This window comes from Dermacentor variabilis, chromosome 10 (genome assembly GCF_050947875.1).
Source record: "Dermacentor variabilis isolate Ectoservices chromosome 10, ASM5094787v1, whole genome shotgun sequence".
Taxonomy (NCBI): domain Eukaryota; kingdom Metazoa; phylum Arthropoda; class Arachnida; order Ixodida; family Ixodidae; genus Dermacentor; species Dermacentor variabilis.
In genome coordinates this window covers 20,398,082-20,425,345 of record NC_134577.1, presented here as the reverse complement: position 1 = coordinate 20,425,345, position 27,264 = coordinate 20,398,082, and the positions used below count along the sequence as shown (strand labels likewise).

General features: G+C 43.5%; 1 protein-coding gene across 3 annotated transcripts in view; it reads left to right on the top strand.

The window, feature by feature from the left end:
- The window catches only part of LOC142560091 (terminal uridylyltransferase 7-like), a 39,900-nt gene extending 14,952 nt beyond the window's left edge, over positions 1-24,948 (top strand). For all 3 annotated transcript variants that reach the window (XM_075671894.1, XM_075671896.1, XM_075671895.1), the window contains 16 exons: positions 2,411-2,791; positions 3,291-3,341; positions 3,487-3,583; positions 5,315-5,401; positions 5,677-5,777; positions 6,221-6,382; positions 6,879-6,968; positions 7,856-7,969; positions 9,829-9,909; positions 11,515-11,692; positions 13,987-14,034; positions 14,882-14,973; positions 16,588-16,772; positions 18,746-19,014; positions 20,392-20,720; positions 23,035-24,948. In XM_075671894.1, coding sequence (XP_075528009.1) covers positions 2,411-2,791; positions 3,291-3,341; positions 3,487-3,583; positions 5,315-5,401; positions 5,677-5,777; positions 6,221-6,382; positions 6,879-6,968; positions 7,856-7,969; positions 9,829-9,909; positions 11,515-11,692; positions 13,987-14,034; positions 14,882-14,973; positions 16,588-16,772; positions 18,746-19,014; positions 20,392-20,720; positions 23,035-23,358 — 2,589 coding nt within the window. In that variant the 3' untranslated portion in view covers positions 23,359-24,948. The remainder of the gene's footprint in view (positions 1-2,410; positions 2,792-3,290; positions 3,342-3,486; positions 3,584-5,314; positions 5,402-5,676; positions 5,778-6,220; positions 6,383-6,878; positions 6,969-7,855; positions 7,970-9,828; positions 9,910-11,514; positions 11,693-13,986; positions 14,035-14,881; positions 14,974-16,587; positions 16,773-18,745; positions 19,015-20,391; positions 20,721-23,034) is intronic.
- The last annotated feature ends 2,316 nt before the right edge of the window (positions 24,949-27,264 follow it).

Here is a 27,264-nt window from a genome sequence, read left to right as displayed (position 1 = left end):
GAACGCTGTCCGTTATATACTTCGACGCACCATGCAAAATCTTGCAAAAATGATAGCATTTCCGAAAGTGATTGCTGCCCAAGAACAGCACCCCTTTATTTCTGCTACATAGCCACAACATTTTTGCTTGAAAATGCTTGAATTACTTTTACATGAAATGCCTGGATAGTGCATGGTTCTTGAACTGTGCACATGGACCGTGGCGAAGTGAGTGGGCGTCAGCACCTTCCACGGTGGCATGCAGAAAGAAATGGGTCGGCATCTTTCATAAGTGAACGGTCCACGTGCATGGCTCTTTCGCTTGAAGCACGGTTGAGAGTGCAGCAATTAGATACTGCATGAGCACTTTCACATGGTTTTATATTGTATTTCGCTGGCTTTCTTTAAACGCTGAAAACTGTCACCGTGCAGCATGTACGTTGCCACAAAAAATTGGATTGGTCATTTCTGAATAACCTCTACGACATAACAAAAAGCACTTGGCCCTAAAGTGAATTCAGTAGAACCTCGTTCATACGTTCTGGAAAAAAAAAGTAAGAGAAAACATACTAACCGAGAAAATGTACGATCCGAACTACAAAAACTTGACAGACTCAACTATTGTTGACAGCTACATAATGTGAAGCGTTGTGCAGATCATTGCTGCACGAAATGCCAACGCGCATCTAGTTGGCAGTGCTCTAGGAGCCCGACACAGTTTTTTTTTCTTCTTCTTCTACTTTTGTTGCGTGATGCTTTAAGAGGGCAACGGGAAAGTGAAACTAAATCGAGCTGGTGGGAGACGTCGGATACTGCCGAAGTGAAACGTGATGCACACGTCACGCTGCCTGGAACAGTGACTGGCGGCATGTTTGGATTATCGCCTACTAAAAGTGTGCGGTATGGTGCCAGTGGCGCTACGCACCACGCTCTGTAATAAAGATAGCTGAAGATGCTATCTTTAGGTTTGGCGGCGATAGGTGTGAATGCAGCGTGTGACGGCCCGGGCGGAGGTCTGCTGGTAGTGGAATAAGAAACTGCACGGCATCATTTTCACATGAGACGGGCGCCCATATAATTGTTCTTGATCGCGTGCGCCTCGCGCCTTTTCTTGTTCACATGGGATCTAGCCGCAGGACAACATATACGATCGCAGTCTGCACTAGGGAACAGCGGCGCGTTTCGGTTATTGCCTGCTAAAACCGTGCGCTACGCTTCTGACGGCACCACGCGCTGTGAAACAGATAGGTGAAGATGCCTATGGCAATAGGATTGGTGGTGATAGCTGCCAATGCCACCTCCAATGACCCTGGATATTTGCTGGTAGCAAAATGAGAAATTGAGTGTGTACTGGCGTTTTTACGTGAGAAGGGCGGGCGAGTATTGCGGTGAAGCTGCCATGGTGGGCAGCTATATACTGTTCTCAATTGCGCACACCTCGCGCATTTTCTTGTTTACACCAGATCTAGCGGCCGTGAAACATATGAAACAATCACATTTGGCGATGTACTGGAGCTGAAAAATTGTTTTCAGAGAATGTATGAACCGGTAAAAAATGGGTGTAACTCTATTGGGTCACTTTCTGTGCTCTTGATTGCGAACATTGGTGCCGGGAAAACATACATAACGGGAACGTATCAATGAGGTTCTGCTGTATTAAACATTTAGCATAATTAGTCTTAGTTAACCAACCAATTAAGTGGAGTGTAAAAAATACTCTAAGGAGCGCCACATGACTGCAAACTATATGCCATAAGTTTCATTCAGCTGTAGTTAAGCACCTTTTTAATATCCTTGCTTCAGGTTACGTGAAACACCTGTGTGTATACATACGTGTTGGTTATGCATAACTCCTATCACCGCCGAGTAATCGCCTTAGCCCCCGGCTCACTCTCTCATTTCTTAAATCTGTGATTTCCTTCTTTCTTTCTTTCTTTTTTTTTTTTTTTTGTAACTACATATAGAAAACTGTGTCGCGAGAATTTGCTGTAGCTGGTGAAGAAGGTCGGTCCGCCAACCGAAACTGTTGGGCAGATATGTCAAAGATAACTGGAAAGTTGTTTCTCATCCTTCTAAATAGGTTTGGCCCATTGAAAAACCCAATCACTATATTGTATTATTCTTTAATGCAGTTTAATTGGATTTTAATTATAAACATTTAGACTTGGTCAAATGCTACCACTGATAGAGGTAACTGATTTGATGACTTGAGGGACTTGAAGGTGGCATTATGTCTTGTCCTACTTGTGTTGTTTTCTGACACGGCAAGCCAATGCTTTTAATAAAGGTGACTCCAATTGCTTGTCAGTGAATGTAATGTTGAAATAAAGCTTCCACTAATGCTCTCATTTGATGTGCCCCTTAGTTCTCAGACTGTTGTGACAATTCAGCTGATAGTCGTTGCTTTTTCTCGTGCGTTTTTCACACACAGCGAAAGCAACGGCATGACTCGACAGATGAGTTGGCCGGAGCCAAAGCATCTGACGATGAAGATGAGGAAGAGGACGACGATGATGCCAGCAGCTGCTCTTCGGGTCCAGCCCACGACACAGATGAGCACGACCCGGATCTTTCGTTCACCGAGGTCTCAAAGGTCATCACCAACCTAGACCTTGGGGCAGACCCTGCTAAGTCAAAGAGTCACAAGAAGAAAGAAGCGCCACAGCAGGCTGCTGTGCCGCCACCGCCACCTGTTCAACTGTTTGTGAAGCCGGGGCCGCCGATACCTCAGCGGATTCTGGATGACCTTGACATGTGCACTGCTGAAGACTTCAGCTACAGCTTCTCGCGGAAGACACTGGCCAACGGACGGGTATGGCAAAACCTTTTGGCTCGCTTCTATTCTCAGTTATCACTAATTTATAGAATGTGCTCATTTTCGGTGCTCTTACATTTTGAAATTTTATTTCGAGATGTGTAGTCGCAATACATACTGTGATACATAAATTTATAGCCTGATCACGAGTGTTTCGCATGGATGTGAAGCAGTAATAATTGCTCAGAGAATTTTTATCAATTCTTGTGTGAAACTTCAACAAGGCACCTCAAGGAACACTATTGAAATCAACAATTTGCTATATTTAGTGCAAGTACTGAGAGTAAAAAAAAGATGTGAGGTAAAAATTTGGTTTTTGGATCCATTTCCAGCCTTTCTGGTGCATCCCCCCATAACGTTGTTGGGTATTCATGTTAAGCGCTGTATGGCTTGCTTTAAGTTGCTATTGTCCAATTCAGATGGTTTTCTTCTTAAATTTTTTTTCTTTTAGCTAGACATATATCAATGCCTAACCGATGCCTTTGCTGTCTTTCAGTTGCCTCCTGTTATCTGCTCCTTTTGCCAGAAGAGTGGGCATTTGCATGAGGTTCGTATATCTTTCTTTTATTTTTTGCTCTTTCTGGAAGCACCTGTGCTCCTCTTTCTGCATGTTAGTTAGACAACCTCCTTGTTTGTCTTATCTATAAACACTGAAAATTTTCTAAATGCTAAGTGAAGTGCCTTGACTTCAGGACTGTCCTGATCATCGGCTTCCTGAGCTGAAGCGGCTGCCAGACATGACGAGAAATTACACCAAGATACTCAACGATGTTTGCCAAGATGTGATCAGTGAGTGTATCTGCTTGATATATCCTTTCAATTTCCATGCAACAACCATCTGCAGTTATTCTGGATATGATATTCAAAGGAATATCACATTTCTTGTCGGTCAAGCTATCTAATAGTGGCGGGAGAATAAATGTGATGATTGCCGACAAGCTCTTTGATTAAAATACTATAATTGCCTTTTTAACGTGACAGCGTTAAGGAGCTCGTGTCACAGAAGAGTCGGCGGCGTTGGCCGTGAGCAATAAATCCCGGGAGGCACTTCATGAATAAAAAACAACTTGCAAGATGGGCTGCGTGGGAATCGAACCAGAGTCTCCGGAGTGTGATACGGAGACACTACCACTCAGCCACGAGTTCGATGCTTTAAAGCGCTACAAAAGCGCCTCTAGTGAATGCAGTGTTGCCTTAGAAACGTGCCGTAGAAAGTTATACTGCGGTGTATAACTGTATTTATGAGTATGCAACTTACAGAAGTCGCAGTTACACGAGTAGCGAAGTATGTTTCCGCTACATTTCTTCTGCGCTCTGTGCACACGCAGAGCCATCTTGTGGCAAACACAGAACACCCCCTCCTCGCAATGTGCAGTGCTGCCCCGACACGTGGCATGCCACTCGCCCGCTTCTCCCCTTCGGGCCCTGCGGGGACCGGTGCGAGGATGCCCCACTACCCTTGCATTTAATAGCTTTTCTCACTCTCTCCCCTACCAACTTCACCCGTCACTCGCACCCTCGCATTTTGGCGACGTGGCTCCTCTTTCCGCTCACCGCGTGATTCCTAGGTGCAGCGTCGCGATGCGGGACGTCTCTGACCTGACCGCTGCACCGTAGCGCGTCTGGTGGGAAAGCATTCCCCGCGATGTGTGCCAAGCTGCTTCCGAGGAGTCATGCGTCTGCATGGTGCTCCCAAGCGAGATAGAGGACGATCCCATCGAGGCGTCAGCCCCATGACCGCGTCGGCCTTCATGGCGCGTCACGGCCTGGCTTTCCATGCTGATCACGACGTTTGGCTAGCGTAGATAATTTCTCTCTCGGAGACACCGAGTTCTTTGGTTCGTTCCGCTTGCTCAGGCGCACGTTTCGTTGCCGCGCTGAACACTGCGTTGCTCGGCGCTCACCGCGTGATTGGTGGGTGCAAAGTCCGATGCAGGGCGCCTCATAAGTGATCGCCGCGCTGTAGCGCAATGTCTTACACCCCTTGGCGGGTCGACAGGAATGCTATCGCGTTCCACTCTTGAAGGCGAAGCTTAAGCGTCCTCCAATTTTTAAATCATTCTAGTTCGCATGTTGCAATAACGTAATCAAAACAGGTCAGTGTTTAAAGCATCCCCACTTAATATGGATACTGAAACTAACATTAATTTCGAGATACAATGACCAAATACATTGTTGTTTCGCATTTTAAGAAAATCGAACTTTTGTAACCGTGCAATCAGAACAAAGCACAGTTCTGTAGAATAAATCTATTAGAACATGCAAAGCAGGCAAGTGTAATCTGTTAGTTTATATAAAGTTGTTAGCTTGCAGAAATGCAAAACTTGGGTGAGTTGATATTGCAACGTGACTTGACACTGAAAACACTTTTCTGTTTTCTCTTCCAAGTCACAGGTTATTATCCTGTTTGAGGAAGTTTGGAAAGCATGGGAACTCTCAATTTATAGTTATCTGTTAGAACAATGTCAACACAGTAAAAAATCTTACTTGTGCTTTTTATGGTTTGGTCTTTTCCCTCAGATGCGTGTTCTCCTGACTCAGAGGAGGAGACGTGTCGTCAACAGGTTCTCCACGAACTTGAGTCATTCATCCGTGAGCTGTACAAAGGTAGGAGGATTAGGCTGTTCATGGGCTTTGCTCAAAAGCTGAATTCATTCTTTTTTACTGAAGTGCCACAACATCTCTAGACATTGTAAAGCCTCTCATACAGCAGGTCTCACGGGTGTATCTAATCGCAGCACATAGGCTTGTACATCACAATGTAGCCAGAAGCAAACAGTTGGCTCTTTTCCCAAAATCTCACTTGCTTTAGTGTGCCTTGTTGACTTTTCATTTTATGTGACATATGCGCTCTTATACATGCCTATACATCTCCAATGCAGATGCCAAGCTCACGCTCTATGGCTCTTCATGCAATGGGTTTGGCCTGGTACGGAGTGATCTTGACATTTGTCTGACTTTTGAGAGTAGCAAGGACGGCAAGGTGAGTCACTGTTGGACTCTTGCATCTGAACAGCATGCACGAGAAGAAAATGCTACCATTATAGTGTGTGTGTGTGTGTGTGTGTGTGTGTGTGTGTGTGTGTGTCACCATGAATCAGTGAGAATGTACGTATTCCGTCAATTCTTTCTTGTACCGTTATCTCCTTCTCTCCTCTTTTTAAAGGGCCTCCTCACCAGGCTTCATGATAAATAGGTTCTAGACTGGAAGTTATAAAGCACCGTCTAGGGAGTGCTTTACCCCAATAATTTTTGCCTCAACAAGCATCCACGGACTATTTTTGTCCATCTCTTGTGTCCATCACTTCGAAATTTCAGCTTTTCTCGCACCACGCGTCTCTTATGGCAATGGCCAAACAAACTTGGTGAGGGGTGCTTTAAGGTTTAGTAATCAAAGATGAGAATCTCTTGCTCTGTTGTTCATAGGACCTTTGCCATGCAAAGATGATTAAGGATCTTGCGAAAAAGCTCCACACTCACAAGGACTTGGACAAGATCATTCCCATCACTACGGCCAAAGTGCCCATCGTCAAGTTCTACCACAAACCAAGTCGTCTTGAGGGCGACATTAGCCTCTATAACACATTGGTATGTACCTGACAGCCTGCTGCATGAGTGAAATATATATTTTTTTTACAGTGCCTCTGTACAGCATAACTCATTAAGTTTTTCTAAACACATCAACTATGTGTAAATTGTTTGTGGCAAACCAATTTGTTTGTATTGTGCACAAAATATTTGTTAAATACTCTCACCCACACACACACACCTGTCAGACTAGGAAAAAAAGGAATTGCTGCTCTCTTTTCATGCACGTCACAGTTGGAGCACCAATTAACTCTGTTGCAGCTGTTATGATGTAGCACTTTCATTCTGAACAGCTGTGACAGTGACCTAGCACTAAAGATGCAAATGAGACAGTTGTCGTGAGCAGGAATCTAAGACAAATGATGTGCACATGGTTTTTGACTTGCCCCAAAATTGGGCTCAATCGTCAGTAATGTGGTTGCATAAGAAAGTATTGAACTAAGCTTTGCTGTAGTGCTATATATATTTTTGTTGTTGCTTTCTCCCTTGTTTCTAGGCGCAACACAACACGAGGCTCCTGAAGGTGTACAGCAAGATTGATGAGCGGGTCCGAATACTTGGTTACACTTTTAAGCACTTTGCAAAGGTAAGCGGTCGTTTATTGTTTCTTACTGCTGTGAGAGTTGGTTTTAAGGCAGCTGTGTAGATAACCCTGGATTAGGTGCAGTAACTGTTTCTTTGATCAAGGACAGGAAGATCTGCTCACAGTTTGGTCATTAAGGGAAGGCTAATGAAAACATTGTTTTATCAATACCTGTGTTTCTAATAAACATAACTGAGATATCAAATTTATGGTTACTATAAGAGTGAGTACTATTTCATTTGTGCACTGATGTCATAGGTTATGATGGCACATAGTCTAGTTTACTATTTAAACATGATTACATTTCCATCAGAAGTGGGCTAAAAATTAATGCTGTCATTTGTAAACATTAAATAATGATAAAAAATTGTGTCACTGAATCCATGTCAGACATTATCAATGCAGCAGTCTTGTTATAAGTCAAATTCAAAAAGGGAGCAACTAAAATTGACACCACATTGTGGGAGTCGATTTCAGAGGGGTTGTCATATTGACATAATTGACGTCACAGTTCGAAAGTCATTCAAAAGGATTTTTGAGCGTCGGATCGAGTGAAATCCAAAGAATCAAATTGTTGTCATTGACATTCCAAGGTTAAGTCTGATTCAAAAGGGGACTTTTCTCGCAGTGTTTGTCAATAAGCTACTGCTCATTCACTGAATGAATGCATAAAACATTGTATCAGTGGATCACTCTTGAAAAGCAAAACCTTGCCCAGCTTGAGCGAACCTGTATTGCCACATGCCATCCAGGCTGGCATTCAAATCTAATATAGCAAGAGTTCAGCAATTTCAGGGAATAACTGTGTAGCACTCAAATGGCATCTGGTGTAGAGCTGCCATTAATATATGTTGTCTGATGCCTAACAATGAGTGGACCTATACTTGCAGATCTGTGACATTGGTGATGCGTCTCGGGGAAGCCTGTCCTCGTATGCGTACATCCTCCTGACAATCTATTACCTGCAGCAGTGCAGCCCACCGGTTATTCCTGTGCTCCAGGAGGTAAGCTCGTTGCCTACGCAGTCTCTGCAGCACCTGCAAGGCAGCACAATTTCAGTGCTCAATTATGGTTCTTTGAGGGGCTCAATATTTAACATGTGGCAGTCACAAGGAAAACATAGGGAAACAAACTACTGTTTTTATTGAAATTGAAAAGACTACTCAAGTTGTCTATTTGTCCATTTATGTTTGCCTTCGTGCTTTATTTCTACATTTTAATTAAAGGACATACTTACCCCTACTTATTCTGTTTCTTATTGTCAATATTAGAGAGATTTAGTATAGCGTAAAAGGTTTGCGTTAGCATTAGCAAGCAACCCACCACTAGTGCTATCGTACGTTTCGGAGTGCTGCACAAACTAGTCCTCAAGAACAGTGAAATGGCATGCTAATGCAAACAGCTGCATTGCCACCTAGGTGTAAAAGTTAACAAAGTAAACCCAACATACACAAGATGTCAATCTAATCTGATGATGTATTCGTATCATGAACACAGAAACAACTATGGTAGCACTTCCCTTTTCTGCAAATTATGATGATTCAGTTTGTGGCATCATCTGTACTACAAACTAACATTTACTATCTGTTGCCTTCGAAATTGGGCTATGCGCGTGACTTGTTGCTGGAGCTGCCAAATCTCAGAGGCTGTGTACAGCCACTCTTGTTAAGCCTAAAGTGCCGAGAAATTGAGCACAGATTTCGAAAACAGCAGCCTGTTGTCCCTAATATCTTGATGTCAAAGCATCATGACAAATCTAAAGCACCAGCATCTGTTGGGAACGAATGGACCAAACTGCACAGGATGACTTGTAAAGTCTACAGTGGGTGGCTCTCGCCTCGAAGAGACTGCCATGTTTTCCATGCTAACTGCCTTTGCGAGCATTCGAGCATTATTACCTTGCACTAAATTCCAAAAATGGTAGAGGCATGTGAAGCTGCTATAGCATTTGGCCCATGCGAAGTTTGTCCTCGCTATTTCGTTGCATACAGTTAATTTTCCTTCTGCTTTTCTTGATTTCATTATCTGTTGGCTTCAAGTGGTCACTAAAAGTTATAGCAATCTAGATTACATTGGCAGATGTTATAGAGCTAACAGCACTTATTTGCTTCACTGCAAGACTTCTGATGGAACTGCTTGAAAGCTTCTAGTATTCGTGAAGTATTCTAGCTGCCTCCAATGCAACGTGATTACACCAAGCTCATTAAAGTGAAGGGTGGTAGCCACAGCCCTAGCTACTGCTTTTGTTAGTTCTTATGGTTGTAAGAAGGTACCAAATGTAATGTTTAAAATGCTGTAGGTCTATTATATACGAGCTGCCTCTTGAATTTTCTAGTGCAGGCACAAGGAATGCGAATGTGTTGGCAGCTGGGCTGGTAATAGTTTTTTCCTTCCTTGCTTTGTTAAGACTAGCACTATTAGATGCTTCATTAGCTTACTTAGACTACATGAGGCACACTACATGGCGCAGAAGAAGGAACTGCAACAAAGCAAGTTCACAGGAAGGTGGATGTGATTAATGCTGGTCGAACAAGATATGTCTTGGCAGTCCACATTCTGACAAGCAGACTTGTCCAGACAAGTCCCCTTGTTGAAATGTTGGCTCCAGCCTGACACATCCCTTGTTCAACCATGGTTAATAACAAGAAATTGCACTTTCACTCCAGAGTGCAGTAAAGTAAGGCAGTGATAGCACAGTGTTGCATGCAGTAAGTGTGTAATGTGTACTGCAGTGTTATTAGCATTTAATTACTGTTTCTCTTATTTAGCGTGTTAATATGCGTGGTGGTCTGCTTTTCTGAAACCAAAGAAAGCATCACTGACAGGCTGTAACTTTGCAGTGGTGTGCTCTCTTGCCTTGCAGTTGTACCCAGAAAAGGACCGGAAACCTGAAGTCATGGTTGAAGGATGGAATGCGTGGTTTTTTGACGACCTTGAACGTCTGGTAAGTGTGCAGCTCAAGAGTCAAGACTGGACTGCCCTGAAAAGGAAATACAGTTAAACCTCGACATAATGAAGTCGCTAAAATCGGCAATTTTCTTCGTTATATTGAAATTTTGTTGTATTGAAATTCAATAATTTATGCAAATAAGTACAGTCACCGGTCAATTTTCGTATAAGGAAAGAGGCTGCAGATTTTTCTGAATTATCGAGCAATAAAAAAAAAAGCAAGCTTGAATGAGAAAACAATTCATTTTGATGAATTTGGGAGTTGGCGAGGAACGGTACGGTTTCATTCCACATCGACGATATCTTCACATAGGCGGTACAAATTAAGCAAAGCCAGCCACGCTTTCCGGTGCACTCTGCCCCGTGATTGATGGCGTCCTCCCGCACTAAGGCAAAGCTAGCATGAAATACGCTGGCAGCGGGGAGTGAATGCTTTGTCTGCCTCTTGCTCCAACGAGTCACCGAAACTCGAGATTACGCAAACTTCAATACAAAATGCATGGGAAGACAGCTTACATGATGCCATGCCGTCTTGGCACACCCACTATTTGCACACATGGTAGACTACCTCTAAATTAGGGTGTGCAGCTGCCTATGCGCTCAGCTGCGCTTAGAGCCACGCGCAGCCACGGCCAAGCTATCTTACCCCCCACCCACCCCCTCTCCCCCGCCCCCTTGCATGCGCTTGATCGCGTTACCGCAAGCTCGCTCCTCTCCCCTTCTTTCCCTTTGCTTGTGTAGGAACGTGGCACTTGTGAAGCCACCGTCTTTCTTGTCTCGCCCTCGCACACTATCGCTTGCACCTAAAACACGCAGTGCACGGTGCGTGATAGGATCTTATCAAACTTGGACTTTCTTCAGAACATGATGTGGGTCCACTTCGGCAGTTGCTCTTCTCACACAGCCCGCGTGTGATTTGAGAGGTGCATTTGCAAGCAGCCACTTGTATTTTAAATCATTTGACCATCTGCGTATGTGGAAGTTTCAATTTATTGTCTCAGCATTCCTTTGCAGTGGCAGTGAAATTTCGTTACATTTGTTACATTAAAATTGCACACAAAGATATTTTGTTATATTGAGGTTCTAAATACATGACGTTCTGTGGACAAGAGATTATGAAAAGTAAAATACTTTTTTATATCAAGAGTTCTGTTATATTAAAGTTTGTTATATCAAGGTTTAACTGTAAAAGCGTTAACCGTTGAACCTTTTAACTTACGACATGAAAGGGAGATATTAAGTTCAGCTAGGTGGGTATATTACACAATTATTTCCACATATGCCGGATTCTCTGTGATCGGACGTCTGGTAAGCCAGAAAGGACTAAAGAAATAGCAGGGGATGCCACCTTTAAATTCCCATGTCAGCTCCACCATGCATTGAGGTTTTCTTGGGTTTTTTGCCATTTGGCTTACTTAATAAATCAGTCTAGTTATATGTTTATTGCTGAGCTTGTACTCTATTGCAGTTAGGCACAGAAGCAGGGTTGTCTTCATCCTGTTAGAGGCAGCCATTGCTTGCTGGTTTACTTGGGACATTCTTTGATCTGATCAAGCTGCTTGATGAATCATTCAGTCAGTAAAATGCTTTTCTCTTGCAGCAATCTGTCTGGAGTGAATTTGGGCGCAACAACGAGGACGTTGGTGAGCTGTGGCTAGGCATGCTCAGGTTCTACACAGAAGAGTTCAACTTCCAAGAGCATGTTGTGAGCATTCGGCAGAGGGCACCTCTGACCAGGCTTCAGAAGATGTGGACATCCAAGTGCATAGCCATCGAAGGTAAGTCTCACTTAAAGGGCCACAAAAGAGCAACATTGCGTCAGTTCAGACTGATGAAGTACGTTTCAAAACTCTATCATGGTTAATTTTGCGGTAATATATTGATAATGAGAAGAGAAAATGAAGCTCTAACATCCATTTAAAAACAATGTAGTCTAACATCAGCAGTGTCAGCATATCAGTGTGGTGTCGTGAATTTCAATTAGTTTTCTCGTATTTAAGCCATTGTGGTGCAGTAACAGTTCTGAAAAGTTCTTAAGTTTAGTGTTTGACTCGTTTATTACACACTGGTACATCTTTGCCTGTACTTTGCCAGTCTTCACAGTACTTTACCAAATTACTAGGCCCCAGCAGACATGGTTAAAATCTGAGCTGGTGGGTGTGTGAACTTCAAGGTGTCCCCGCTGCCTGTCTTTAGTTTTTGAACCCTTTCTATATTGTCATGCCTGCTCTCAGGTTCAGTCTTATTTGGCAATTCTTGGTATTTCTTGCTTATACAGTTAAACCTCTATATAACAGTGTGTGTAAAATCAATAGTTTTCTTCATTATATCAAAATTTTGTTATATTGAAATTTGACCATTTATGCTATTAAGTACAGTCGCCAATATATTTTTCTTGCACAGAATTGTGTCACAGTATTTCTGAATTATCAGGCAATCGAAAAAAGCTAAATTAAATGAGAAAACAATTCATTTTGGTGAATTTGGGAGTCAGTGACGTATGGTATGGTTTCATACCACATCGATGATATCTTCACATCGGTGGTACGAATTAAGCGAAGCAAGCCACGATTTCGCGTGCACTGCGCCCCCGCAGCAGACAGCGTCGCCCGAGCTGGGACGACACTATCATGAATACCGCGGACAGCAGTAAGCAAATGCATTGTCTGCCTCTCGCTCCAACGAGTCACCGAAACTCTAGATTACGCAAACTCCAATACTAAACAGACGGGAAGACAACTTGCATGATGCCATGCTGTCATGGCACGCCAACTTTTTGCACACGTGGCAGATTGCCTCTAAATTAGGATGCGCCGCAGCTGTGTATGCGCTCAGCTGCGCTTACGGCCAATTGCAGCCAGGGCTGAGACGCGTGCCAGAAATCGCAACCGCGCCAACTTATCCCCCCTTGCCCCTCACGTGTGCTTCATCGCGTTACCACGTCCCTTCCCCCTCTTTCCTTTTGCTCGCACGGGCGGGCGGTGCTCCTGAAGCCACCATCTGTCTTGTCGGACCATCACACGCTTTCACTCCCATCTAAAGCACAAAGTGCGCGGGGGCGCAATAGCATCTCATCGCACTTGAACTTTATATGCAACATGACACGACTCCACTTTAGCGGTCACTCTTGTTGTGCCCAGCAACATCTGAGAGGTGCATTTGCGAGTAGCCGCTTGTAATTCAATAATTTGACTATCTGGGTCCGCGGAAGTTTCCATTTATTGTCTCGACATTCCATTGCGGCAGAAGCAACATGGTATACTATGTACAAGAAGTCACGAAAAGTAAAATAGTTCGTTATATTGAGTATTTTGTTTTATTGAAGTTCGTTGTAGCGAGGTTTAACTGTACAACTCATCTTTCTCCTTGTTATATGTCTAAGGATTGAGGGGGCCATAAACCTTTTGTTAGAAGTAAAAAATGGTAACTTATAATGGTTTAAGTAACTGATAATTCTTCAACAAAAACCTATAGCTTATTCTTTGTTGTAATAAGTGCTGCTAACTCATTTATGCCTTTAACATGGTGCAGTGCATGACAGTGACACACAGATGAGCTAGTGGACACAGGGGAAATATACAATCAACTTAATGGTTAGATTGTTGGTGCTATTAGTATAGTACGATGATTGAAGGACCTGTGGCCATGATGGTGAAATTGTTAAGCCAGGATATCGCACAGGTAAGTAGAATAATCAAAGGAAGCAACACAGCAATGTGGAACATGATATATATATTGATGAAACACTGAGGTGCTAATTTAAGTAATTATCACAGTCCTACAAATCCTGCCAACAGTGATTTGAACACACAGAGACCAGTTGATGTGAGTAAAGCAAGAAAGATTTTGCAACAAAGAATGTGCATTTATAGCGTTTAGAAGTGATAAAAATGCTGTCAAACGTTGTACAGTTTTGTGTTAGAATGCTCGGAGAGATTCACTTACGTTCAACCGTGTAATTATTGCGGTCTCAAAATATGTTCTATCAGAATTTCTTGAACATTAGTCACACTGAATTGCAGCTAGTGGTTCATGCTTTTAAATAAAACCCTGTGACTGGTTTCGTTTGCAGATCCTTTCGACCTGGACCACAACCTTGGTAGCGGAGTGTCTCGGAAGAGTAGGTTTTTCTGTTTTCTTTTGGTGAACTTGTATGTCGCTTTGTAAATCCTAGTTTCAGCTACCTTTCTAAAAGAAATCACCTTCAGCTGCATTATTTCTTCAACCTTTCATAATGTAGTTGGGAAGAGTGTGATATTATTGCCATGGTCACACATCCTGTCAAAAGCCCTTCGAACCTTTTGCTATATGTATTTTCATTTGCAGAATACTTGCAGTAATTTGTCTTTTAAAAAGAAATAAATATTATTTACCTCTTGAAAGTAATTTTCCTAAGCCAAACAAAATAGTAATTAAGAATCCATGTTGTAAGGGTCCGCTCTCTCAATATTGTGAGTCTTATCAGGACCTAAAGGAGTACTGACACAATGTTTTACTTGGTTTTCTTTATATAAATATATATTGTAGTGAAGAAGGGGGATGCTATAGTGGGCCATCCTCTAGAGAGAGATATTTTTGCGGTATGTTCATGGCCTCTTAACCTTAGAAAGTATACTTGCAAATGCCAAATAACTTACTATGCTATACAGTACTTGTTTCTATGAAGCAGATTTAGTTTTATTTAGGTGGTTGTTAACAAGCAAGTCACCACACCAATTATGGCTTATTCATAGCAATGCAGTGGTTTTCGGACGTAAAAACCCATTTGTTATTTCAAGTACAGTCAACGACCGATTTAGCGGATACCCGATTTTTCGGACATGCCAAATAATATGGACACCTTCATGCCACTGCCACATACCCCAATAGCGGGGAGAAGTTGGAGTGGCGCCCTCTCGCGAGTGACTGCTTAAATATGCATAACTTTTCCGTAATGGTTGTTTGCTTCTTGTGCACCTCATTTGCAGTGAACACGTATATCATGAAGGCCTTCATCAAAGGACGATCTCACTTTGGAACACCCATACGCAAGCTTCCCACAGCCTATACTACGTTCATGGTAAGTTGTTGAGCTCGCAAACGCTGGTGAGATCGGGCGTGGCCATGTTGGGGTAAGGATGCTGCATCAGCCGTAAATGCTTGATTTTATGAGACAGTTGACTATAACTGCATGGGCAGGGGGGGGGGGGGGGGGGGTGTAAGTTATGCTAAGAGCATGACTTCTTACAATAGTACACGGTTGTTTACCTTGATGGCATGGTGGCTTGGCGTTGCACTACTAAGCCTGTGGGCACGAGATCGAATTCCGGCCACGGCAGCGGTATTTCTATGCGCTTGAAATGCGAGAATGCCCCTGTGCCGCATTTGGTGCATGTTAAAGAAACCCAGGTGGTCAAAAGTAATCCGGAGTCCTCCCACTAGGGCGTATTTCATAATAATATTGTGCTTTTCGCACATGAAACCCCAGAATTTTTTTGAACAAGGTTATTTCGTGTTTGGTGCAAAATTAGGGGCGAGAGAAAAGGCTGCAGTAGAGTTACTTGACTGGGCTCCCACTCCCTTTTGCATGACCAGCAGTGAGTCGCATTGTTCTTAACGAAAATAAAAAGAGCATTCAATGTAGACATATGTGGGATTACTGCATGTCATTGCACAACATTGGCATAACCATTGGTTACCTATGTATGATGTTGAAAATTAGCTATAAACCACAGCGTAACCTCATTGCTGCAGCTCCTTGTGTAGCAAGTCCTTTGTTATAATAAATAATGCGGCCTGTGTCAGATAAATTCCGACAATTCCTATGGCAAAAAGAAAACTATTATTAAGCTACAATACCAAGGAAGTTTGCAAACTTTAGCAGCCTGAGCAACTCTCTTTATCGTTGATACATGCCATCTTGGATGAACGGGGTTCAAATCCTAGTCTTACATCTAAGCTCCATGGTGCACCAGTAAGTTTATTGCTAATATCCAGATAACATTTGCAGCACCTGCATTACCAATTTATTGTTTGTGATTAGCAATGTTGTCGTTTCTGCTGAAGCCCTGGTGTGGATTATAAGTGGAGAAAGCTAAACTTACGATTTCCTCTGTGATTTTGCATTGGCTTTGAATTCTGTCGACTGGGGATGGGTGCACAATGACAAGCCTGTGTTGAGCTGCTGAGCACAAGGTTGCGGGATCGAATTCCGGCCACGGCGGCCGCATTTCGATGGGGGCAACATGCAAAAACACTCGTGTACTTAGATTTCGGTGCATGTTAAAGAACCCCGGGTGGTCCAAATTTCCGGAATCCCCCACTATGGCGTGCCTCATAATAAGGAAGTGGCTTTGGAACATAAAACCCTATAAAAAATTTTTAATGACAAGCCTTGAAAAGTAAAGTAGCAAAAGCACACTGCGGACAGGAACACAAGCAAAGGAACAAGTAAAACAGGCATGGCAACTTTGCTTGTCCTTTGCCTGTATCATGTTCATGGCATGCATTCGCAATTTTGATGTGAATTACCAGCTTGTCCAACTTTGTGTTAAGCCTTGAAAACTTGTACATACTAATTGTGAAGTCATTGGTCACTGCTGTTTAAAGCATTGACTAATGCAAGTGCAACTGCTGCATGCATGGCTTGCAGCACATTTAACGACCCACATTTATTTTTTATTTTTTTTCCCAGGCATACTTCTTTGACCACCGGCAGCTTGTTGATGGACCACCACCCAACGATCGCGGTTGTCGCGTGTGTGGCAAGATTGGCCACCGCATGAAAGAGTGTCCGAAGCGTCAAAGGAACAATGGGGGCAAGGAGAAAGACGCAACTGCTGGTGGCAATCGTCCCATGTGGGCGCCGCAGGACCCAAGGCAAGTATGCCAAGAGCTTGTTGTATCAATCTGTAGTTGCACTCGGACTATGGCTGCAATGAATTATAATTCGCGCCAGAGCTGTTGAGCTCTGACACCCAGCACGAATGAACAATGTTAATGACAATAAAGGGATACCACAGTGAAACACTCATTTAGTTTACACTGACAAAGGGTTCATTGAAAGCTCCGTATCAATTAATTTCGTGATGATAAATTGATTACTTGATGGAAAATATAAATTTTTAATATTTTGCACTAAAATGGCAGTGTTGGCACGTAAATGTGATGTTGTAGATTTCGGAGTATTCTTTCATATTTCGGGGGCCACTGAGGTGCAATAGAACTTCTCGAGATTTGTCATGTTCACATTTGCACAAAAGAGACTCGTGCCTTTTCAGCAGTTTTACGCTCAAGCCTCTGCTTAGCGAAGAAACAAAGCAAGCATTACAAAAGGGACAACAGGCTTTTTCTGGCTTTACTGTATTCATGTGCTAGTGTTATACCCCTGTCACACGGGCACCTGTGAACTCCTGTTAACTCCGTCATCTTTATCTCAAACGAGATGCACTCGGTGTCACATGGCCGCCCTTCCACTAAGGGAGTTTAATTGAACTTTTAGTCAAGGGAAATCACTGATCTCCCTTGATGGCTGAAGGAAGTACTCTCGTGCCCATACTTGTTGCTGTAAAACAGACAATTTAATTATAGGTTGCATTAAAAGTGATGTTGCATGTGTTTAGAACATTTCTATTGAATTAACTAGTTATGTACAGCAACAGTTATGCTTGCTTCTGTACAGTACCCTCGATATAGGTTGCTTGGCGCCATGTTTTTCTCGTCTTTCAAGGCATTTACACAAACCCAACAGAAACAGGTCGAGCTGGCTTGTTGGACTGGAATATGCATGTCGAGATGGTGCAAACGCTAACTAGTTTGGCTGAACAAGCATCGTGTCGGGCTCACTCAATCGCTCCAGATCATAGCCGAGCACAAATTGAATAGAGAGCAACCATCATGAACACACTACCTCCGGCTATAAACTGTTGCCAACGGCGCGAACACAGTCTTGCTTTGGTATCTAATTGTAATGGCGCAGGCAATTTTCAGACCCATTTTCTCAGCAGGTGACAATACATATGTTAGAGAGTGACTTCTCTGTTCTCACCAAAAAATGGTGCATTACATATGAAAGATATAGGTGGCTTGTAATTTGATGTAAAGTTATATTTCGTGCTTCTATGCTGAAAATATGGTGTACATATTACATGCGAAGTATCGCAGACGTGAACCTATTTACCATCAAATAAGCAAAGTGGTACATTTCTGAGACCAGCAGCTACTCTGCACCGCTTGTGCTTGCCACCAAAACATAGTATTAACACGCGATTTGACGTGACATTACATCCACAAGTTGTAGTTGTAGTATATGAAGTAACTGGTGCTATTTGTTGAAATGTGGTGCCCACTATGTGCTGCCCTTGAACGAAGAAGTGGTGGCAGTGTCTGCAAGAAGATGCCTTTTTAGACTGGTGCCCACGGTTCCTGCACTAGGCCACCTGACAGAATTCCGGTACTGTTGTGGGAGCACGTGTAGATGACATTCTTGGAATAAAATGTATGCTTTTACTTAACGATTTAGGACATATTCTGGATTCTGCATTGTGACTTAATTCTAATTGGCTTTCTTTTCATCCCAAATGACTTAAAATGCTTCAAAAATTTAAAGCTCGTATGACCCTCTTGTCCCAGCTGGAATAGCTAATTTTGCTTCACTGCTGAAGCACAAAGAATTGCAAAGCATGTGCAGCCTTTTGGCTGGTAGCGTGGCTAGACACTGCTGTGACCAACTGACAGTGTAAACAGGCTGCAGTTGTGGTTAGCAGTTGTTAGTGCCATTGTGGTCCTTGCCTGTTCTATTGAGCGGCCGAAAGTGCCTTGAAGGTGAGCGAGCTGATCGCTGCCCTTTGCAGTGGTGGGCCCAGGAACTTCAAGTTCCGGCCGCGGCCGAATCCACAGAATCTGGACCCAGAGGAGATGGATGCGGAGCAGCTGAACCTGGAGCATCTGAATCCACAGAGGCCGAATCAGCCGCAGCTGGGCCCCATGTTGCACCGGAGGCCTCGGGCCGGACCAGGAGCACCGCCCCGTCAGGCGAGAAATCGTGCGCAGGATGACCAGCGGCATTCCTCGCATCACCAGCAACAGCACCAGCAGCAGCAGCAAGGTGCTCCAGCCGAGGGTAAGCTTGCTGGCTGTAGGCCATCTCAGCTTCGGTCTACAAAGGCTGGGACCTTGAAAATGCTGAGCTCATAAAGGAGTGCTAACATGCCATTCCATGAGGAATGAAGGTCTCGGTTTTTCCTGCAACAAGATCTTTTAATCAGCCGTTTGTAGCATTGTCCAGAGGCTGTCCAAACAAGACTAGAAGCTCGCAGTAAAATGCAGACTTGATGTGATCAACATTATTGGAACAGGAAAGTCGCTGTAGCCGTCATTCCAACATGGGTCTTCATAGGCAGGATGAAGACTGCTTCTCTTGTTGAAACGTTTGCTCCAGAGACATTTCTTGTTCAGTCGTTTTACACATACTAGTTGAATGCTCCGCCTATTGTGACCAGATTTAGTCAGTAAAATCTAGCTTAACGGCGCAGAAGCAACTTCGGCAATGCTGCACCACCCAAAAGGTGTTACAAGTCAATAAATATTCATAAATTAGCATTTCTCTAAAGTCTACTCCAAGAGCCACTGTCATCTAAAAAAGCTGAGAACCTTTATCCACCTTGTGTGCTTCTGCAATTTGTCTGTCAGGGGCATAAGTGGTTTATCTACTAAAGCTAAAGTGAGGTGTAAAGGTATTTGCAATATGTATAATTGGCAACGGTATTTTTCTCTGTGTTGTGATGTAAAAGGGTATGTAAATAAAGTGTGTATCACTGTTAACTGCCTGTGGCCTTTGTTGCATATTTTTTTTCCCTCTTTAATCAATAAAAAATTGTGTTTGAGAGGCGTGCCCTTCTCGAAGTAGATGCAGTACAATGTCTTGCATTCGCCTTGGAATGGTTCAGTAAGGTGGAGCTTACATGGCGTCGTATACCCTGCACTTTAAAACAGCAGCAGGGTTTGGATTTTTCGTTCATCACATACCTTCCAGAAATTGGTCTTCACAAGAACCTTTAGCCGAAGTTTGCTTCGTGGTATTGAATGCTCTGAACATTTTGAAATTGTCTCACCTGTAAATACGATCAGAATTACTTGCACATTAAAAACTCTTCTATTTTTTTCCACTCCTCTCTGAAATATTTTATTCCATTTTCAGTTCCCTGTGCAGGGTAGATTGTGGGCAATCATATCCATATCTGCCAAAACCTCTGCCTTCCAATGAAGACCTTTCCTCTTTCTGTGTGAATCACTAACCACTGCCTGTGAACCTGCGGTCTTGTTTAGAAAATTGTGTTTAAGTTATACAATGACAATGAGGACGAAAACAAAGACAGGAATGATGACAATGACGAAGGGACGAAACATACCCTTAGGCTTTCCCTTGGGTGGACGTCCTACCATTCTTCCAGCTCTAAAAAAAGAAATATATGTATGGGCACCTCCCCATGTTCCGCAGGTCACACAGGTCATTCTGGTCTTGCTCCCGAAGTGCCGCACGGGGGCGTTGCACCGCCAGGGGTCGCCCAGGCACAGCTCCAGAGGACGCTGCAGAACATGGCAACGGCAGGTCTCCAGATGGGAGCTGCCCCCCGCTGCTTTGTTCCGCACATGGGCACGCCACCGGCTTTCATTTCGGCACCGCCTCTTCGCCCACAAGGGTTCCCGGGTGCCAATGGCCAGACACCGCCCCACCCCGACGTGCAGGCCCTGCTGCTGAGGCTGCAACAACAGCAGCCACCGCAACAGCTGCCGCAGGACATGGGATCCCAGCGATATAGCCAGTGGGTGAGTGTGAAGCATCGTAATCATTGACAATCTACTCTACTTAAGTCCTTTGTGGCACAGTGTATACTACAAAAATTGTCAGAAAGAATTCTAATGAACGACAAGGGGAGCCAGGGGCCTGATTCTTTTTAGTCACAATCATATGAAGCCAACACACAATGGCACCAAGATTAGTGTAGGGTAAATTACTTGTTTTTAATTGAAATGAAATAATAAATAAAGGGAAATGAAAACGGAATAAAAGACTGGCCGCAAGTGGAATACGAACACATCTTTGCATTATGCATGCAATGCTTTTACCAATTAGGTTATCACCGCACCGTTTTCCCATCAACTTTCTGGAGTATTATGTGTGTACTATATCTAGGCCTGGGAGTATTAGCCAGCGCCGTCAAAGAAAGAACTCGAAGGAATTCTGCCACTAGCCTCTATGGCAGCTGCAAGTGTGGCCGTTCATCCAGCGTTAGAAATGTTGGTAGTACTGCATGGATTTGTGGCTTAACAAATGGACCAATATTCAGCAAAATATTGTCATGTTGTGGAGATCAGAGTGTCAGAACTTTGAGTCACGAATCTGACATCAAGGCACCCCTTGAGCAGGGCGATACCTTTGTAATAATGGTTAGCTGTTGAAAAAAGAAGATTAGCAGTGATTGTTGTTGCCTGCAGGCACTTATTACCTTAACGTATTTAGAAATATGGAATTACTTTGAAGTTTAGGAAGGTAAGGCATAATAATGTTACAGACATGACTAAAGAAATGTAAAGTTTTACGTTTGTCGCACAATGCTTTCTATACTTGCACTATCTTTTACAGCTTATTGTTGCATTATTACCATCATGTCGCTATGTTTACCATCCCGTTGGAATGTCGCGTCCGTAACTTTCCTGTCATTGTTTTTTTCATTATTACTGTTAAACACTCTCATGTTAATTACACGACTTCACTGAAAACAATCTGTGTGATTTGTTCCTTGTTATTATATGATGTTTCCTTCTTTTCCCTGGTGAATCGTGCACTAAATAATTCTTTTTTCATCTCGGTTGCACTTGCGGTTATAGGTTGTAAACGGATACAGTACATAGATGTCTTTTATTCTATGTATTTTCTATGTACTGCCCCCCTTACTCAATGCCTCACTTTGAGGCCTGTAAGGTATCTTTAAATATCTAAAGCACAGAGCCCAAAGATGAGGCAAATTTATGTGCTAGTTGTACACATGATGTTCTGGTAGCTGAACGACGTGGTGGTGGTTAACGCATCACCTTCATTCTGTGACTGCATCTTTGTTGCTCTTGGTTGCCCTTGTTGGGCATCTAGGTTGAAGGGTTATCATAAGCACATTAATGAAGGTGGCGCTGAAGCGTTTCAACAAGTGTCTTGAGCTGGTACGATCATTTGCTTTCGAAAGCAAGCAATAACACTCTCACGCTGTCCTTGCCTCTGTTGGATAGAAAAATTCTGCATTGTGAATTTAAGAGTGGCTGTTTCAAGCAAATCTGTGGGATCATGGAAGTTTGACTCTCGCAAGGTGAGAACAGCTCATAAAAAAAGTCAAAGGTAAGTCTGTGTTGCCCTCCATTACCATTTTGTAAGCAAACTTTGCTGGTTTGTCTTGTGTCACTGGGATGGCGTCAAGGTTAACAGGACACCCAAAGGGTAATATTGAGTGAGGCTAAAATTATAGGTTAGTGCCTCAAGGTGTCGAAAAAGTTGCTTTTAAGAAGATGGACTCGCGAGAAAACGCAACTGGAGGAGAAATTTGATGCCGCCACTGTAAATGTGTGGCACGAGTGTCTAGTATGATGCAATGTCTCTTATGCTTGGCACATCATAGTCAACCAATGATAATACATAGATATGCTAACTAGATCACGTTTGAAGATGAAACGATATGCGCTATGAGAGTGCGGTGCCCACTCTATGCGAACTGTAAGAGAATATTACAGTTTCCTCTGTCACTATTTCTTTTGCAATTGAGTCATCTCCTAGCCTGAAACAATTGTTGTAAGATTTTTAGAAAGGTAAGCCAGTAATAGAAAGCTCTTACAGATAGAAGTAAGCTTTCCATCGCTTTTGCATTCAACCACAGGTGTCTGGAACGGGGTAGCTGTGACAAACAAGAAATTCTTTGTAGCCTATGCATGCAGTCACAAATTGAGGGATAGGCTCTGTGCGGTTCTGCGTGTGTAAGTGAAACCACTGTGAACGGTCAAAACTGTTGGCTCTCGCCACCAAACTGGCCAAACTTCTATCTTGAATGATCTAGTTTTTTCTGCCTCTACTATTTGCCCCCACCCCACTTGGCCACAGCCGATGGGTCCGCCGTCAAGGCACAACATGCCGCCATCGTGGCCTCCGAACCTACCTCCTCACGGCCAGGAAGCTGCGCACCATTTCAGTGGCTTTCTCGGACCGAGGGGGCCCCACAACCTGCCGCCGCACCCGGCAGCAATGCCCCCACCACCAAATCAGCAGCAGCCCTTTCTCTGCGGGCCCCCTTCGAAGCCGCCGTTTGGTGCGATGCCAAGCCAGCCAGTCTTCCCTGGAGCACTGTGCAGTGAGCATGCATCGCAGCAATGGGACCCCTCATCACATGGGAGCCACGATGTGAAGTCTGTGCCGTCCCAAGATTAGAGAATCTCTGAAAGAGCTTTTTTTCCCCACCCGACGTTTACTTGTGACAAATTTCTTCCTTTTACCCCTTTCCTGTGGTGATGCTTGTTCCCAAAGACTGATGCCTGAGGCATCCATTGACAAGCCCCCCTCCCCCCCCCCAGCTCGTACATTCTTCTCGTTTTAAGTTCTTGGATTAGTACCCTGGACAAAAAGACTGTGTCAATTTGATTGATGGTACAATGCTGTGTAAACTGCCTGTTTGTTTCTTACAATTGCTTAGGATTGGGTTGTCAGGGTGAGGGCGGTTAGAGAAGGAGTTATCACTTTTCAAGCAAGAGTTGGCTGCCTTTCTTTTTTTTATTGTGCCACTCGTTGAGCAAAGCTCAATTTTTGTGACAGTGTGTACCATTGTCAAAAGCGAGATTCATTTCAGGTTTTTGCATGCTTCCAGGATATGTCGGGGCACCTGATAGACATGCATGTAAGGAATGGCTTTTTTTTTTTTTTTTTCATTTTCGCATTCATTGTTTTAGCTTAGCTACTGACGATCATGGGGACTGACTGGCGATGGTACTAGAATGTTATCACTTGGTGCCTTCCCAAAGTTAGCTTTTTTTCCTCGCTTAACGGATATCATTGTTTCTCATGCAAAATCTTGTCCGGTGATCAAGACATGGCAAAACATAGTTTTAGCATTCTTATTTACATTCTTTTGTCACACTTTCAATTTGGGATTTTTAGGTCAAAGCATAGCTTCCCTTTTGACTTGCCCTGTTTCTCATCCCTTGCAGTGATGCTCTCGAGTAGGAAGTTGTTTCAATGTGATCACGTGATGATGTGGTAACAAGGAGCTGTCACATTTGATTTGGCTTGTGAACGGAGCTCTCTGAGTAGTGTCATTACTAGCACTGTGACAGTAATTGCAGCTAAGTGTTGTAGTCAGCGTTCTGCGAGGAATCTTTCATTCTGGGCAGTATTCTGAAAACAAGAAGGTGTTTCTTCAGCCAGCATTTGGTGGTGGTAATTGTGGTTGAGAAAATCAGTTTCCTTGTAATGATATTACAAAGATAGCAATTGTAAAAGGAAGTGTGTTCAGAATGTATCGGGGCGGGCAGTTCTTGTTGAGTGCTCCACTTGTCTTAACCGTGGGCTGGGGCTGTACAGCCTCCCTTGGCATTGTGCATCTTTTGTAATTATACAACCCAATCATTTTCATCAGATGCATTCGATCTCAAGGCCACTGTGTTGTTGACATCTTGTGTCATGTACCAAGTACAAGTCTTTGGAAAACATAACTCATGCGTGAGCAGTTTGACATACCATGCCAACACAAATTTTGACACAGTGCATGGTGCCACACGTCATGGTGGTGCTGGATGGGGTTTATTGATTTTAATAAAATTCATCATCAGGATTTTATGGTGGACATTTGTGTAAGCCATGTCATGTACATGGTGCCATGAAGGCAAGAAAAGTGTGTAATTGTCATTTCTTGTAAATATGTGAAGAACTTCAAAAGCACATAAGTGGCCTAAACAATGTTCCCCCCTGCCAATAACTCTGAACGATTGTAGTAAAATATGTAAGTAAAGAGAAATTCAAGCATTACTTGTGTCCTGCCTCTTTTATTTGTTTTTGGAAGTATTCTTTGGATGCTTTTTCATGTTACTTTAAAGAGACACTAAGGCTAAACACGCGATCAGTTTAGATGGATAGAGCATTCTTTGAACGTCTGGTGTCGTTTGATTTATTGAATTTTGTGCCGAGTCCCTAAGGTTGGTAAGTCACTGTGACGTCACGGATTTCAAAGTAGATATTAATGCAAAAGTATTATGTGCCTCATTATGCCAAAATGTGGCATTGGCGACGGCAGCATGACTGATTGACGGTACCAAAATGACCGACAGCGCAGAGTAAAAACACCTCAAAATGGGGAAGTTCCTGTAAACAAAGTAAATTTTGGTCTGGGTGGGAATCGACCCGGACATGGGGGGGCGCGAGATGAGCATGCTTCCTCAATGCCACGTGGCTCCATGGTACTGGCTGACTAAAGGTGTGCCTAGTGCGTCATTGTGTACGTGACGGTGCAGCCAATGGGGTGGAAGTGGCACCACGTCCCTAGTGTATAAAATGGCCGTGTTGCCCCCGCACGTCACATGAGCTTTGGATCTCATCGGTGCTGTGGCTACTGCGATGGACTCTTGATGTCACATCACGAGTGTATAAAATGAGCCAGTCTGTGGCCAACGTATAGGCAAACACGCCACTGAATCAACAGAAAGAACTTCAATGCATGTCGAAACCATCAGTAGAAAATATTTCACCAAAGGGGCTATAATCCTTTTGCATTGCTGCACGTAAGCAGTCTTCAGTGTGTCCGCAGAGTTTTTCATAATTAGGCCGCGCTGACTTAGCAAACGTTCCTGATACTCGCCATGTTCGAACTTTGGCTCTTTTAGAGCACAATGTAGTCATCTTTACCACTAAGGAATTAACTAGGCCCCAGAAAGTGCTGTCAAAATCCGTGACGGTGCAGCAAGCTGGTGCGAGACCTTCAGAGAGGCATTGCCACCGCCTTTGTTATTTTACTTTTTTCTGGCTTACCAAGCACGTTATCATGGCAAAAGTGGTGCTTTAGATTCAGAAGAAATCGTTCTTCTCTGTGTCCCTTTAAAGGCTGTACTGCTGCTGAGGAGCGCCAACAGTATTCCGTTGTCAGGATTATCGCTCTCTGATACAACAGAACTCGTGCTGTCACAATTCTGTGCGTGATGCATCACACAATGTGCAGCACCATTAGAAAGAACTAGCTGTTGCTTGGAAAAGGCTAAAACTTCTGCACACATTCACGCAAATTGTGTAAGGTTTCCTACAGCATCGTTATAGAGGACAGCACAAAACAAATTGACGATCAGAACCGCTAAGGTATGCACAAGTTAGCTACTCGCTCTGACCGACGGCGGTACCTTGAACCATAGTTTCCCGCACAGCCTGCATGGGAAGGACGGGCGGTACATGTATTTGCCTAAATTTAGTCCTTGTGGCTTCAAATGCCTCTACGAATATGCTAATTGATCATTTTCATTAGGTGGTCTTCATAACTTGACGATCATAGTGTGTTTCCGGCTCCTGCAATATATTTTCTGTCACTTGCAGTACAGATAAGTATGGCATCTGAGACAAATTTTGTTACTCCTAGAGAGCCTGCACCATAGGCCTGATTTAGACACCATATATAGGATATCCTGTTATATAGAATTTGCCGTTAATATGAATGTGTGCTTAAACTATTCCTTGGAAATTGAAAGAGACCTGCCGTGGTGGCGTGGTGACTGACATTGTGCCGCTAGGGTCAAAGGTGCTGGATCAAATCCCAACCGTGGTGGCCGCATTTCAATGGGGGCAAAATGCAAAAATGCTGGCGCACCATGCATTGGGTTGCATGTTAAAAAAGAACCCCAGGTGGTGAAAATTAATCTGTTGTCTCCCACGACAGCATGCCTCATAATCATATCACTGTTTTAGCACGTAAAAGCCAAGAATTCTTTTAAAGGAACCCTGAAACGATTTTGACGATTTTGTACAAACATACCGAGTCATTGGTTAGTTACATCTAATCATTAATTATGCGTGTAAGTGCTCCGCATAAAGCCTGTAATTTATCATAAGGTTTTAAAAATGTACATCACTACCGATCGCAGCATACTTGGCTGAATGTTCAGCTGCCCCTGACCATTTGACGCAATTCGCCCTAATGGCTCTAGTAGGGTTAGGTATCCGACTGGCCCCCCAGGGCGCGTCATCGATCATTTTTCCAACTTTACGGTGAACGAATGTTGTGTGGCACAAGGCAAGTGTCGTCTACTTGTGTTACAGCGTGCTGCATGTTGACGAGAGCTCCACGGTCAGTGTTGATCTCGATCT